At 45.4% G+C, this 14,650-nt stretch overlaps 1 protein-coding gene across 1 annotated transcript in view; it reads left to right on the top strand.

Annotated features, from left to right (window-relative positions):
- The first annotated feature begins 10,897 nt into the window (after window positions 1–10,897).
- The window catches only part of LOC140481871 (protein mono-ADP-ribosyltransferase PARP12-like), a 35,914-nt gene continuing 32,161 nt past the window's right edge, over window positions 10,898–14,650 (top strand). Inside the window, exons 1-2 of the mRNA XM_072578461.1 lie at window positions 10,898–11,716; window positions 13,866–13,995. Coding sequence (XP_072434562.1) covers window positions 11,379–11,716; window positions 13,866–13,995 — 468 coding nt within the window. The 5' untranslated portion in view covers window positions 10,898–11,378. The remainder of the gene's footprint in view (window positions 11,717–13,865; window positions 13,996–14,650) is intronic.

The raw sequence follows: 14,650 nt of genomic DNA, 5'->3' as shown, positions 1-14,650 counted from the left end.
GAAATAAAAACAGAAGTTGCTGGAAAAGCTCAGCAAGTCTGGCAGCATCAGTGGAGAGAAATCAGAGTTAATGTTTCGGGTCCAGTGAGTTCTGAGGTAGAGCTAACTCTGATTTCTCTCCACTGATGCTGCCAGAACCTGCTGAACTTTTCCAACAACTTTTGTTTTTATTTCTGATTTACAACAACCACAGTTCTTTCGGTTTTTAAACATCTTCTTATCTCATTCTAAATGGCCGACTGGTATCCTTAGACTGCGAGCCTCTTGCAGAGATGTTTCTTCACCCAGAGAGTGGTGAGCCTGTGGAATTCTCTGTCACAAGGCCCAACAACATAAAATGTTTTCAAGAAGGAGTTGGGTATGGTTTCTAAGGCTAAAGGGATCAAGGGGTATAGGGAGGAAGTGGGAACATGGTATTGAGTTGGATGATCAGCCGTAATTGTACAAAATGGTGGAGCAGGGTCAAGGGTCTGAATAGCCAATTCTTGCTCCTACTTTCTATGTTTCCATGTTTCAAACAGACTGGAATCTATTCCATTGAGGAGAGTAAATTTCTGCAGAAATGTGAATTTAGGTTTCACACAGGAGGTGGCAAAACCTTCTGTTCCCAGAATAAAAAAAGGTATTTGGTGTTATTCATTCTGAGGATGTGTGAGAATGTGATAACAAAGCGAAAGGTGTGTCTGAAAGAGGGTTGAAGGAGCAATAAGTGGATTGTAGTTGTGGGATACAAGGCAGAAGGTCCAACTGTGCTTTTGCACCAGGACGTTTTCAAGAGGAGAATACATTCGCAGAGAATACCAGTTGGTGCCAGTCCCACCCTTTCAACAAGAGACACCATCCCTCCTCCCACCCTTCCAGGAAACTCAGACAGCTCCAGGGCGAAGGCTGCCTCAAGGACAAATTGTTCCTCATACCTCCGCAATGCCACCAGCTCGATGACCATCAATTAACCCACTGCTGCATTATTCACGTGTCTGGATTGCTTATAGGGTTCTCTACATCATACCCCACAAATTGGTTCTTTTTATATCCATTCTTGAGATGTGGGCGCTGCTGGCCAGACTGGCATTTAGTGCCCTTCCCTTCTTGCCCTCGAAGGTGGTAAGTGAGCCACTTTCTCAAACCGCTACAGTCCATGCAGAATGTACCAACCACAAGAGCCATTGTGAAGGGCAGGAGAGGGTGGCATGATGGTGATTTTTTTCAAGGTTCCAGGAACACAGGTTCAAATCCCAAAATGGCAGCTGTTGGAAGTTACAGTTAAAATAAATTTAAATCTGGAAGTGAAACCACTCTCAGTAAACTGCAGTATCATGTAACTACCATTAACTTGTAAAAATATATCTGGTTCACTAATGTCCTTTAGGGAAGAAAATCTGTCATCCTTACTCATGCATGACTCCAGATCACAAAACCAAATTGCCCTCCAAAATGACCTAGCAAGTTCAAAGGCAATTAAAGTTGGGCAAAATATGCTGACTGTGCCGATGGTGCCCAGAGCCTCCAGTCCCCATCAGGATGGCCTCAGGACTCTCCACTTCTTCCTGGAGTAAAGGCCTGAACTGTCCCCACCCATCACCACCCTCCTCTGCTTGGCCGAGCTCATCCTCACCCTCAACAATATCTCTTTCAACTCCCCTCACTTTCTTTAGGTCAAAGGTGTGGCCATGGGTACTCACATGGCCCCCAGTTATGCCTGTCTCTTTGTGGGGGATGTGGAAGATTCCTTGTTCAAGTCCTATTTGGGCCATCAATCACAACTCTTTCTCCGGTACATCAATGACATCATCGGTGCTGCCTTCCTCTCTCATCCAGAATTGCAAACGTTTATCAATTTTGCTTCCAACTTCCAACCTGGTCTCATCTTCTCTTGGTTCATCGCTGATCACTCCCCTCTCTTCATCAACATTTATGGTTCCATTGCTGAGGATAGGCTGGCCACTTCAACTCCCCTCCCACTCCACCAAGGATGTGCAGGTCCTGGGCCTCCTCCATAGCCACTCCCTCACCACCCGACACCTGGAGGAAGAACACCTCATCTTCAGCCTTGGGACCCTCGAACCATACAGCATCAATGTGGATTTCACCAATTTCCTCATTTCCCCTCCCCCCACTTTACCTCAGTTCTAACCTTCTAACTCAGCACTGTCCTCATGACTTGTCCCACTTGTCCATCTTCCTTCCCACCCAACCCTCCTCTCCGACCTATCACCTTTGCTCCCACCTCCATCTACCTATTGCACTCTCAGCCACCTTCCCCCCAGCCCCAAGCCCCTCTCATTTATATCTCCTTATATCTTTAAGGTTAGGACCTTAAAGGGCTAAATAGACTCCATTATTCCTACAAAATGACTGATGCTTAACTAATGCAATTACTGTGAATCCTCATGTTAAAGAAGTTGTAATGAAGTTACTGAACACTCTATAAACTGGCCAAATGTATTGTGGAGACAGCAGTCATGGGCTGCAACATGTTAAACATGAAGTTGAATCAGCAGAGTCCAGTGAGTCAGCACTAGGACCATACTCGGTTGAGTCTCTGAGATACAGAACTACCTGCTGTTCTGGATCCTGATTCTCTGCAGCCTTCAACAGGGAGCTAGGGCAGACACTGCTCAATACATACGTCTTTGTAGTCGATCTCCTATGGGAGTCAGATAGGAATTTTTCAAAGTATTCTTCTCCTTTATTAGCATGGCTACTCTTCCTCTCCCCCATGTTTGTGGAAGGCGAGAGGAGGTTTTAAGAAATCACTCGAAATGATACTCCACTCTTCATAAGAATGAGTCAGGTTTGACTGATAGGCTGGTCTTCACATGTCCATCGATACTACATGCTTTTGTCAGATGGTTCAGTCATTATTGGAATACTGAGTGCAATTCCAGTCTCCCTCCTGTAGGAAGGAAAGGTTGTGGAACTTGAAAGTGTTCAGAAAAGATTTACAAGGATGTTACCAAGGTTGGAGGATTTGAGCTATAGGGAGAGGCTGAATAGGCTGGAGCTGTTTTCCCTGGAGGCTGAGGGGTGACCTTATAAAGGTTTACAAAATTATGAGATTTATGGATAAGATAAATAGACAAAGTCTTTTCCCTGGTGTGGGGGAATCCAGGACTAGAGAATGTAAGTTTAGGGTGAGAGGGGAAAAATTTAAAAGGGAGCTAAGGGGCAACTTTTTCATGCAGAGGGTGGTGTGTGTATGGAAGGAGCTGAGTTAATTAGACCAATCTGCCAGAGGAAATGGTGGAGGCTGGTACAACTGCAGCATTTAAAAGGTACCTGGATGTGTACATGAATAGAAAGGGTTTAGGGGTATATGTGCCAAGTGCTGGCAAATGGGGCTAGGTTTACATAGGGTAGCTGGTTGGCATGGATGAGCTGAACCGAAGGGTCTGTTTCCATGCTGTACATCTCTATGACTCTAATAGGCTTAAGGGCCTCTCCTTTTTTCTACTTCTCTCTTCCTCACTTTCTGTTAACCTTACATAAGGCAATAGCGTTCTCAGCTCTGGTGAGAAGCTCCAATACAGCAGTCTAAGTTGTTTTCCTGATTGAGGCTGGATTTTTGCGTTTAAGGATATTCAGGGGTTCCATCCTTCCAGAGAATATTTATCATCTCATTTGCCTGTATGAAGAAAAACATATGATAACTCCCAGCATTTCACTCAACACTCCGACAGATGAAATTGTCCTTTATGTCAGTGTTTGCCATGTTTGCCAACAGAGCATTTCAAAAGTTACTGTTTAGCGATGAGACACTTTGGAGCATTGCAGGACATTGACGATCTCCATTGCTTCACTGTCCTTGTAGCTGAAACACTCAACCCTGTTTGCATCCCCTCCACGTTTCACTGGTCGATTGCTTCACCTGTCAACCTTGTCAAAAATCTTTTGCTCTAGAAATGACTGTAGCTCAAAACACAGCCCCATGCACCTATTGTCAGTGTTGAGGGAGAAGCTGCCCAAGGTGAGTGACCCCCAGAGTCCATCAAACAGCACAAAAAGCTTTATTGGTGGGAGCTTGCAGTGCATTAATTGGCTGCCCCTGTTTCCTACATCACACTGACCTGGTTGTAAAGCATTTTTGAGATGTGCTGAAGCCATAAAAGACACTATCTAAATGAAAGGTCAACTCATTTTCACCCCCCCCCCCACCTTACCCCTGTCATTGTTAGCCTGCTGGAACTTTCTATTTCCCTAAGCACGGAATTTAATATCCTTTTTTGTTTCTACCACTTCCTCCACACTTGTACGATCTCTTAACGAGAGAAGGAAGCCACATCATTGTAGAAGCTGACAGGCTTGGATCAGTAGATTGTCCTTTCATCTGAGGCATGAATAGAGTCTGTGTGTATATGTATGTGTGTGTGTGTGTGTGTGTGTCTGTGTGAGAGAGACTGAGAGTGAGTGAGAGCGCGATATCAGGCAAGCATAAAGAAAGGGAATATGATCCATCACGAATGCTATTGAAATTCCGTGTAGAACAATATTAAAACAAAGTAAGTAATATCAATTACTTGTATGTACAATTATAGGATCCCTACAATTTCCCACAAGAAACTACAGAGAGTCATGAACACAGCCCAGTCCATCATGCAAAACAGCCTTCCATCTGTTGACTCCATCTATATTTCCAGTTGCCTCAGGAAAGCAACCAATATAATCAAGCACCCCTCCCACACTGGTTATACCTTCTTCCACTTTCTTCTATCAGGCAGACGATGTAAGAGTTTGTACACATGTACGAATAGATTCAAGAATAGCTTCTTCCCCGCTGTTATCAGACTTCTGAATGGACCTCTTTAACGATAATGTTGATCTCTCTCCCCACCTTCTCAGCAGCTGTAACATTGTATCCTGCACGCTGTTCTGTTAACCTGATGTACTTGTATAGTACAACATGATAGACTGATCAGTAAGGGATCCATGGACAACTAGCCAATTGGATACAAAATTGGTTTGACGGTAGGAGACAGGGTGGTGGTAGAGGGTGGTTGTGCAGATTGGAGGCCTGAGACCAATGGTGTGCTGAAAGGATCAGTGCTGGGTTGTTTGTCATTTATATAAACAATTTGAATGAGAACATAGGAGGCATGGTTAGTAAGTTTGTGGATGATGCCAAAATTGATGGTATAGTGGAGAGTGAAGAAGGTTATCTCAGAGTACAACGGAATCTTAATCAACTGGGCCAATGGGCCGAGGAGTGGTACATGGAGTTTAATTTAGATAAATGCGAGGCATTGCATTTTGGTAAGGCAAACTAGGGCAGGACTTACATAGTTAACAGTATGGCACTGGAGAGTGGTGTTGAACAGAGTGACCGTTTGTACTTTGTTCCTTGAAAGAGGCATCACAGGGAGACAGGATGGTAAAGAAGGCATTTGGGATACTTGCCTTCATCATTGAGTACAGGAGTTAGGACATCATGATAGAGCTATCCAAGACATTGGTAATGCCATATTTGGAGTACCGCATACAATTCTGGTTGCCCTGATATAAGAAGGATGTTATTAAACTGGAAAGGGTGCAAAAAAGGGTTTACGAGGATTTTAATGTATTTGGAGGGTTTGAGTTATATGGAAAGGCTTGATAGACTGGGACTTTTTTTCCCTGGAATGTGTGAGGTTGGACGGTGACCATGAAGAGGTTTAAATAAGGTGAATAGTCAAGGTCTTTTCCCCAGGGTAGGGGAGACCAAATCTAGAGGGCTTAGGTTTTAGGTCAGAGGGGAAAGATTTAAAAAGGACCAAAGGGCCAACTTTTTCACACAGAGGATCGCACATGTATGGAATGAGCTGACAGAGGAAGTGGTGGAGGCTAGTACAATTACAACCTTTAAGGGGCACCTGGACAGGTACATGGATAGGAAGGGTTAGAGGGATATGGGCCAAATGCAGACACATGGGGCTAGTTCAGTGTTGGAAACCTCGTTGGCACGGACGAATGGGGCTGAAGGGCCTGTTTACATGCTGTATGACTTTATGTATCTGTGGGAACCTATAGACTTTCCCTACACCAATTCTCGCAGTGGTCTCCTTGTGAATCTGTGACTAATGTATACCTTGTGATTCTGTGAAGATGTCTTGAGAAAGAATCGCAACCAGTCGCTCAATTCAAAGGGGAAGTGCCACTATTTGCCAATGTGACCAAGAATCACATTGCAACAAGAAAGTTTAATGTTTCTAAGGAAATAATTACAGACTGGATAGCCAATAAACTGGAAAAGATCATAGAATCCCTGCAGTGTGGAAATAGGCTATTTGGCCCAACAAGTCTGCACCCTCTGAAGATCACCCCCACCCCCCCCACCACCAGATTCAATCCCCTATCCTGCGTTTCCCTTGGCTAATCCACCTGAATTACACATCCCAGGACACTATGGGCAATTTCCCATGGCCAGTCCCCCTAACTTGCACATCTTTGGACTGTGGGAGGAAACTGGAACACCCGGAGGAAACCCACACAGACACGGGGAGAATGTGCAAACTCCACATGGACAGTTTCCCGACGCTGGAATCAAACCTGGGTCCCTGGCACTTGTGAGGCAGCAGTGCTAACCATTGAGTCACCGTTCTGCCCCATGGTGATAAAAAATAAAGAGAGCAGCAGAGGAAGGCTGAGCAAATGGACTCACCTCGAGGAAAGGAAAGTGGCAGTTTGGGGCTAATGAGTATCAGGAAAATGATACAGCCATCTGACTAGACCCTCCAAAGAATTGGAAAGGGATGGTATTGTAGATGCCCCATGCCACAAAGATTCACAAAAAGGCATGATTTAGTACTCCATTAGAAAACAAGCATTAACACCGTCTACCATCTGCACTGCAATATAAGTCATCCACTTCCTCTTCTTTATAATCCAAAATTTACAGTAGGTTTAAGATAGATTGGAAATGTGGGCAAAATATTGATATGAACCTTGGCATGCTAGCAAATGATACCGTTGCCAAGATTAGTGATAGAAAAGCCCTTGGAAAGATGACTAGCTGTCAGAAGACATGGTTTACAGTGCTGCTACACGTCACTGGATTGGCGTGATTGAAATCATTACAACACTTAAAGTATGTGAGATTCCTCGCTTCACCTGTCTTCTCAAACCAGGCTGACAGAAAACATGGACTAGGTTTGCAAGGATTGCTGTTCATATAACAAATAAACAGTTTCTAACTACCGCTAAACAGTTATGAACTGTTGACATATAATATCAGTTAAAATTCAACACCATTATAACACTTGCCCATCAGCACAGGAGTCAACCTAATGCATCTTTCTTACACAGCCTGTAAGGCACAAATGTGGCATGTGTGTATTTCTATCTCACACTGAGAGTCACAGTCAGTGTGCAGGTTTCCCTATGAAGTAGTGATTCACTTTCAATGTACACATCTGAGGAGTGACCAGATTTTCAAAGTGCGAAAATAGAACACATTGAAAACAGACTAAGTGATTGGGCAAAAGAATGGGCAGGTGCAATATAATGTGGAAAATTGTGATCCTGCCCACTTTGGCAGGAAGAATGGAAAGGCAACATGTTACTTAAATGGAGAGAGATTGTAGAACTCTGAGGTACAAACAAATCTGGGTGATCTGGTATATGAATCACAAAGACCTCATACAAAGGTACAGTGAGTAATTGTAGGAATGCAGACAGATATGTCATAAATTGCAAAGGGTATGGAACGTGATAGTTGGAATATTTTGTTTCGGGTTGAGCCTGTACAAAAATGAGAGGTGACCTTGTTGAAACGTGTTAGATCTTGATTTCATAGGGTAGATGCTGGAAGGATGTTTCCTTTTTGTAGGAGAGTCTAGAATGAGGGGGCATGTCTAGTAAATAAGGTGTCTCCCATTTAGGATAGATTGCTTACAGTGTGGAAACAGGCCCTTCAGCCCAACAAGTTCACACCGACCTTCCAAAGAGCAACCCACCCAGACCCATTCCCCTACATTTACCCCTTCACCTAACACTACAGGCAATTTAGTATGGCCAATTCACCTAACCTGCACATCCTTGGACTATGGGAGGAAACCAGAGCACCAGAGGAAACCCATGCAGACACGGGGAGAATGTGCAAACTCCACACAGACAGTTGCCTGAGGTAGGAATTGAACCCGGGTCTCTGGCGCTGTGAGGCAGCAGTGCTAACCACTGCGCCACCGTGCCGCCCAAGATAGAGATGAGATTTCATTTCTCTCAGATGGTTGTGACTCTGTGGAATTCTATTTCCCAGTGATTAGGCGAGGCAGGGTCATTTTAAAACAGTGATGGTTTGGTTCTTGACTAACCTCAGTGGTGGGAAAGATGCTGGAGTCTATTATAAAGGATGAAATTACGGCACATCTGGATAATAGTAACAGGATAGGACAGAGTCAGCATGGATTTATGAAGGGGAAATCATGCTTGACTAATCTTCTTGAATTTTTTGAGGATGTAACTCGGAAGATGGACGAGGGAGATCCAGTGGATGTAGTGTACCTGGACTTTCAGAAAGCTTTTGATAAAGTCCCACACAAGAGGTTAGTGAGTAAAATTAGGGCGCACGGGATTGGGGGCAAAGTACTAGATTGGATAGAGAATTGGTTGGCTAACAGGAAACAAAGGGTAGTGATTAACGGCTCCATTTCGAAATGGCAGGCAGTGACCAGTGGGGTACCGCAGGGATCCGTGCTGGGACCGCAGCTTTTTACAATATATGTAAATGATATAGAAGATGGTATCAGCAATAACATTAGCAAATTTGCTGATGACACAAAGCTAGGTGGTAGGGTGAAATGTGATGAGGATGTTAGGGGATTACAGGGTGACCTGGACAAGTTAGGTGAGTGGGCAGATGCATGGCAGATGCAGTTTAATGTGGATAAATGTCTGGTTATCCACTTTGGTGGCAAGAACAGGAAGGCAGATTACTACCTCAATGGTATCAAATTAGGTAAAGGGGCTGTTCAGAGAGATCTGGGTGTTCTTGTCCACCAGTCAATGAAGGCAAGCATGCAGGTACAGCAGGTCGTGAAGAAGGCTAATAGCATGCTGGCCTTCATAACAAGAGGGATTGAGTATAGAAGCAAAGAGGTGCTTCTGCAGCTGTACAGGGCCCTGGTGAGACCACACCTGGAGTACTGTGTACAGTTCTGGTCTCCAAATTTGAGGAAAGACATTCTGGCTATTGAGGGAGTGCAGCGTAGGTTCACGAGGTCAATTCCTGGAATGGCAGGATTGCCTTACACGGAAAGACTGAAGCGACTGGGCTTGTATACCCTTGAGTTTAGAAGACTGAGAGGGGATCTGATTGAAACGTATAGGCTTATGAAAGGACTGGACACTCTGGCAGGAGGGAACATATTTCCGTTGATGGGGGAGTGCCGAACCAGAGGACACCACTTAAAAATACGGGGTAGACCATTTAGGACAGAGATGAGGAGAAACTACTTCACACAGAGAGTGGTGGCTGTGTGGAATGCTCTGCCCCAGAGGGCAGTGGAGGCCCAGTCTCTGGATTCTTTTAAGAAAGAATTGGATAGAGCTCTTAAAGATAGTGGAGTCAAGGGGTATGGAGATAAGGCTGGAACAGGATACTAATTAGGAATGATCAGCCATGATCATATTGAATGGCGGTGCAGGCTCGAAGGGCAGAATGGCCTACTCCTGCATCTATTGTCTAATCTAATCTAATCTAATAAGGGAGTTAAAAGGAATGGGGGATAGGGAGGCAGGGAAGTGGGCTAAAGCCACAATCAGATCAGGCATGATCCTATGGAATAGTGGAGCAGGATTGATGAGAAAAATGGTTTACTCGTGTTCCTAATCCGTATGTTTGCATAAGAATCTTGGGAAGTTGAGAGTCTTATGATAATTGACGTGTTGGATGATCAATGTCAGGAGTTGGGAGGGGAAGTTGAAGGTAATTGAAGATGAACTGGTGGTGCATTTCCTGGGATGACATCAATAATAGAACTGGCAGTGCCAACAAAGTGGTGACAACTCCCGAAGGCACGTCAAAGGGCCAGTGAAGGGGGGTACAGGTCCACTGTATGCAATGATGTACAATGTGTGTGTGTAGGGTATTTACTCAAACATGGATGAAATTACATGTATCTCCCCAAACCCAGTTTATAATGGATGAAAAAGAGAAACTGTGAGAACTGGGATGTTTGAACTATATTTGGGGATTTGTTGGGCTACAGAGACATTAATGAAACACTGGAATCGTCCCAAGCTAGATCACCCTACCACGTCTGCCTTATCAATGGTAAGTGCCTATTAATGTAGGTCAGATCTAACTCTGTGTCTCTCCAACTGGACTCTGTGCAGATTAATGATATCCTTTCTCTGCAGTGACCAACTGTTTCGTATTTACGTGTTTGCCTCTTATTTTAACTGTTTGTCCCATGCCCCTTAAAGAGTCTCCTTTTGTTTCCAGGACAGCCTTTGGGGTACAGATCCTGGGATACTTCAGGGTGGGTTTGAGTGGTCTGAACAGGATTACTAGTGAGTTGGCTGGCAGAGACGAGGCTGTGACTTGAGATAGATTATAAAATTGTGGTTGATTTTAAACACTATTTTACCCTTTATTAAGACGCCCACCCACTCATCAATCTCAGTCACCACCCCTCTCTCCAGCTTCCTGTGCTCCTTCCATCCAGACCCACTGTCAAAGTCTCTTATTTTAGGTGTGCCTCTCTGCTTTCTCTCCAAGTATCAGTCTGAGTCACTCGCTCTGCCTATTCTCCTTGTCCAAATATCACTCTAAGACTTTTTCTCTCTCTCTCTGTAAGTATCCCTCCCCGCTCTGAGTCTCACACTCCTCTTTCTCTCTCTCTCTCTCTCTGAGTCTCGCCCTCTGACTACCTCTCTGAGTCATGCTCTGCTATTCTGGCTGTTCCAGTAGGGCTGTAATTCTCTCTCACACTCTCTCTCTCTGTCTCGAAGTCTTCCTTCCTCTGAGTCTCACACCCTTTTCTCTTTTTAATCTCCTCTCCCCAGGTATCTCTCTCTCTCTCTCTGGGACTGTCCTTCCCTGAGGAACTTTCTCTGTTCGATTCTCTTTGTGAGTTTCTCTCCCTTTCAGTAACTCTCTCTGTCTCTTAGTGTTTCCCTCTTGAGTGTCTGTCAGCCAGCCTCTCGGGGAATAGCAACTGACTCTGCGCGACCCCCCTCGCGTTAAGTTTCTCCTGTTACAAGTCTCGGTGCTGGGATCTCTTCTATTGTGAAACACAGTCCCCACCTCTTGAGGTCAGACACTGAGAGGAGCAGCCAATCAGTGAGAGGGAGGCTGAGGCTCAAAGTTCCACTTTCGTTTTTCTGTTTTCGTGAACCAAGAGGAGGAAGAGAGAGAGAGAGAGAGAAAAAACAAGTAATTTCTGTACGAGTTGGCCGAGTTGATGGCTCTGGACAGGATTCGAGATGTTAGCCTGAAGCTGCTGTGCTCCCATGGGGGCTGTATGCAGTACAGCACCTTACGGAGGGAGCTCTGTCAGGTTTTGCAGGTCACAGACTCGGAGCTGTGCCGGATGCTGAAGGCGAGCCAGTGTTTCACCATCGTGCCGGGCCAGGGCTCCAAGCGAGCCGGCTCCCAGCTGAGTGAGGACACCCAGCTCATTGCCACCGCCTCGGTCAGACTGTGCAAGGACTTCCTGAAGAAGAGCTGCCGCGGCTCCTGCAGCCAGATCCACCTCTGCAAATTCTTCCTCCTGGGCAATTGCAAGTTCTCCAAGGGGAGGTAAAAAAACAGCATGTTTTGTTTGAGTGAGAGAGAGAGAAAGAAAGCTTTTCTTCACTTCGCCCACCCCGCGAATAAAAAAGGATTGTGTGGGAGGAAGGCCACCGTCGTGTACTCAAAAATACATGAAGAGAGTCAGGACGGCAACAGAAGATGCAGAAAGGTTTGGGAGCAAAACAGAGCATTCATCCCAACAGTGTCTCTCATTTAGTGAGAGATCGCCAGATTTCAGAAGGCTCTTATCGGGTTATTTTTACAGGGAGCCCCAGATAGCAAAGTCTGGAAACCAAAAACTCAGTCTTGAGGGTTGGGGGGGTCAGTTAAAGAGTCATACAGCATGGACACAGACCCTTCGGCCCAACTCGTCCATGCTAACCAGGTTTCCTCAACTGAACTGGTCCCATTCGCCTGCATTTGGCCCCTATCCCTCTCAACCTTTCTTATCCATGTACCTGTCCATATACCTTTTAAAATGTACCAGCCCCTACTACCACTTCCTGTAGAGATAAAAGAACAACTGGATTCCAAGCTAGCCAAACCATTTCCACTTCCTCTGGCAGCTGGTTCCATATATGCACCACCCTCTGCGTAAAGAAGTTGCTCCTGAGACCCCTTTTAAATCTTTCCTCTCTCACCTTAAACCTATACCCCTTTAGATTTGGACTCCCCTACTCTGCTTTAAGGATGTTTGAAAGAGGGATTCCAGAGTGAGGTGTCCTCCTGATTGAAGGCATGGCCACTAATGTTCAAGCTGTAAGAGACCAGAATTGGAGGAAGGCTAGAGATCGCAGAGGGCTGGTAGAAATCATTTCAGGAGGGCAGAAGCCATGAAGGAGACTTCAAAACTGGAGCTAACTGTTTAAAATCGAGGCCTTTCTGTCCGGGAGAGCCAGTGCAAGCCAGTGAGCACAGGGCTAATGGGGGGGGCCCAGGTTTGGTGTGTGCTGGGATGCCCTGTGTAACACCGAGAAGTGTAGAGTCTAATCACCTAAGTCTTCGGGATCAAAGCCCCTTATCTTCAACACTCTAGAAACCTAGTCTCATTGAAAACTCTTCAACTGTTTCCTACAGCCATTCCCATCACCACCAATTCTCCAAAAGCCCCAATCTCCGTGTTCCCTAGATCTGATATGATCCTGGCCCCTCTCTCCCTTCTCTCCTTTATGCCTAGCTTTGTGACCCAGCAGTGCAACTGTCAGTGACTTTGTTGAAAAGGAAAGATTTCAAATCGTATCTTGCCTTTCACAAACTTCGAGCGCTTCAAAGCACTTAAAGCTCATGAAATGCTTTTGGAAGTTAAATTGCTGTTGTGATGCCAGAACTGTGTCAACCAATATGAGCACAGCAAATGCCCACAGACAGCCAAGTCATAGAGTCACAGAGATGTACAGCACGGAAACAGACCCTCAGTTCAACCTGTCCATGCCGACCAGATATCCCAACCCAATCTAGTCCCACCTGCCAGCACCCGGCCCATATCCCTCCAAACCCTTCCTATTCATAAACCCATCCTGATCCCCTTTAAATGTTGCAATTGTACTAGCCTCCATACTTCTTTTGGCAGCTCATTTCATATGTGATAACCACAAGTGAATCACAGTCTGTTAAATTAAAATGGGGTGATTATCTAAGTTATTATCACTGAATTGTTAATCTAGCAACCTAGTTAATGTCCTGGGGACCCAGGTTCAGATCCTGCTATGTCAGCTGGTGGAGTTTGAATTCAATCTTTGAAAAAAAAATCTGGAATTAAGATCTAATGATGTCCATGAACCTGTTGTAAGGAAAAACCCATCTGATTCACTAATGTCCCTTAGGGAAGGAAATTGCATCTGTGTCTGGCCTGGCCTACATGTGACTCTAGACCAACACAACATAGTTACCTCTTGACTGCCCTCTGGGGATGGGCAGTAAATGCTAGTCTTGCCAGTGATGCCCACATCTCATTAATGAATTAACCTTTTCACAGAGTCCTCCACTCCATTATTTGGGAAGCGCAGTGGGAAGAGGAGAGTGGGGCTTGCACTCCCTGCTTTCACCCTGGCAGCTACCTTAAGAAAGAAAGACTGACCGAACCATCGACACTATGGCACTCTCTCAGTGCTACACTGCAACGTCGCTGGGCTGACCTATTCTGCTCCTCTTTCAGAAACATCTGCAACTTCTCGCATGCTATCCATTCTCCTCACAACCTGAGTGTACTATCTTCAATAGCAAAGCTGACCGAGGCGGAACTGCGACAGCTCCTCCTTCAGAATGATACATCTCTGCTGCCTGAGGTAGGAGCCTGCCTGAACCTAACAACTGCATACCCCTCCGCTTCCCTTTACTGTCGGTTATAGCTAAATGTGTTATCCTTTCATTCCTCGCATGAGAGCAGCAAACTGATCGAGTGAAGTATGATGAACAGAGACTGTTCTCAGCTTGGTCTTACCTCACACTCTCATTCCCATGTTGGTGAATTCTCATCTTTCTGGTCAGATCTCTCTGTGGCCTTGCCTGTCCCTATCCCTGTACATTCCTCCAACTCCACAATCCAGCAGGATCTCTTCACTCCTTTAAATCTAGTTTTGGTGCATCCACCCATTTTCTTCGCACCCATGTGGGCAGCTTTGTCATCAGCTGTGTAGGCCCCAAGCTCCTCATGTCTTCGCCTTTACCACCTGCCTTATCGACAAAGCCTTCAGCTACTCGTTCTAATATTTCTGCATGTGGTTCGGTGTCAGATTTTGTCTGGTAACATTCCCACGGAACTCCATGGGAAGATTTCCCACCTTGAAGGGGCTATGCAAATGCAAGTTGTTCTTATCAATACTTTGAGCAGACTGAGGTCTTCTGCTGCAGGCTTTATTTTCTCATTCATTCAGAAATGTGGGTGTTGCTGGCTGGCCAGCATTTGTCACCTGTTAAGAGAAGGTGGTGGTGAGGTGACTT

Source organism: Chiloscyllium punctatum, chromosome 10 (genome assembly GCF_047496795.1).
Source record: "Chiloscyllium punctatum isolate Juve2018m chromosome 10, sChiPun1.3, whole genome shotgun sequence".
In the NCBI taxonomy this organism is placed as follows: domain Eukaryota; kingdom Metazoa; phylum Chordata; class Chondrichthyes; order Orectolobiformes; family Hemiscylliidae; genus Chiloscyllium; species Chiloscyllium punctatum.
Note: the sequence above shows the minus strand (reverse complement) of the source record. Positions and strands in the feature narration are given on the sequence as shown.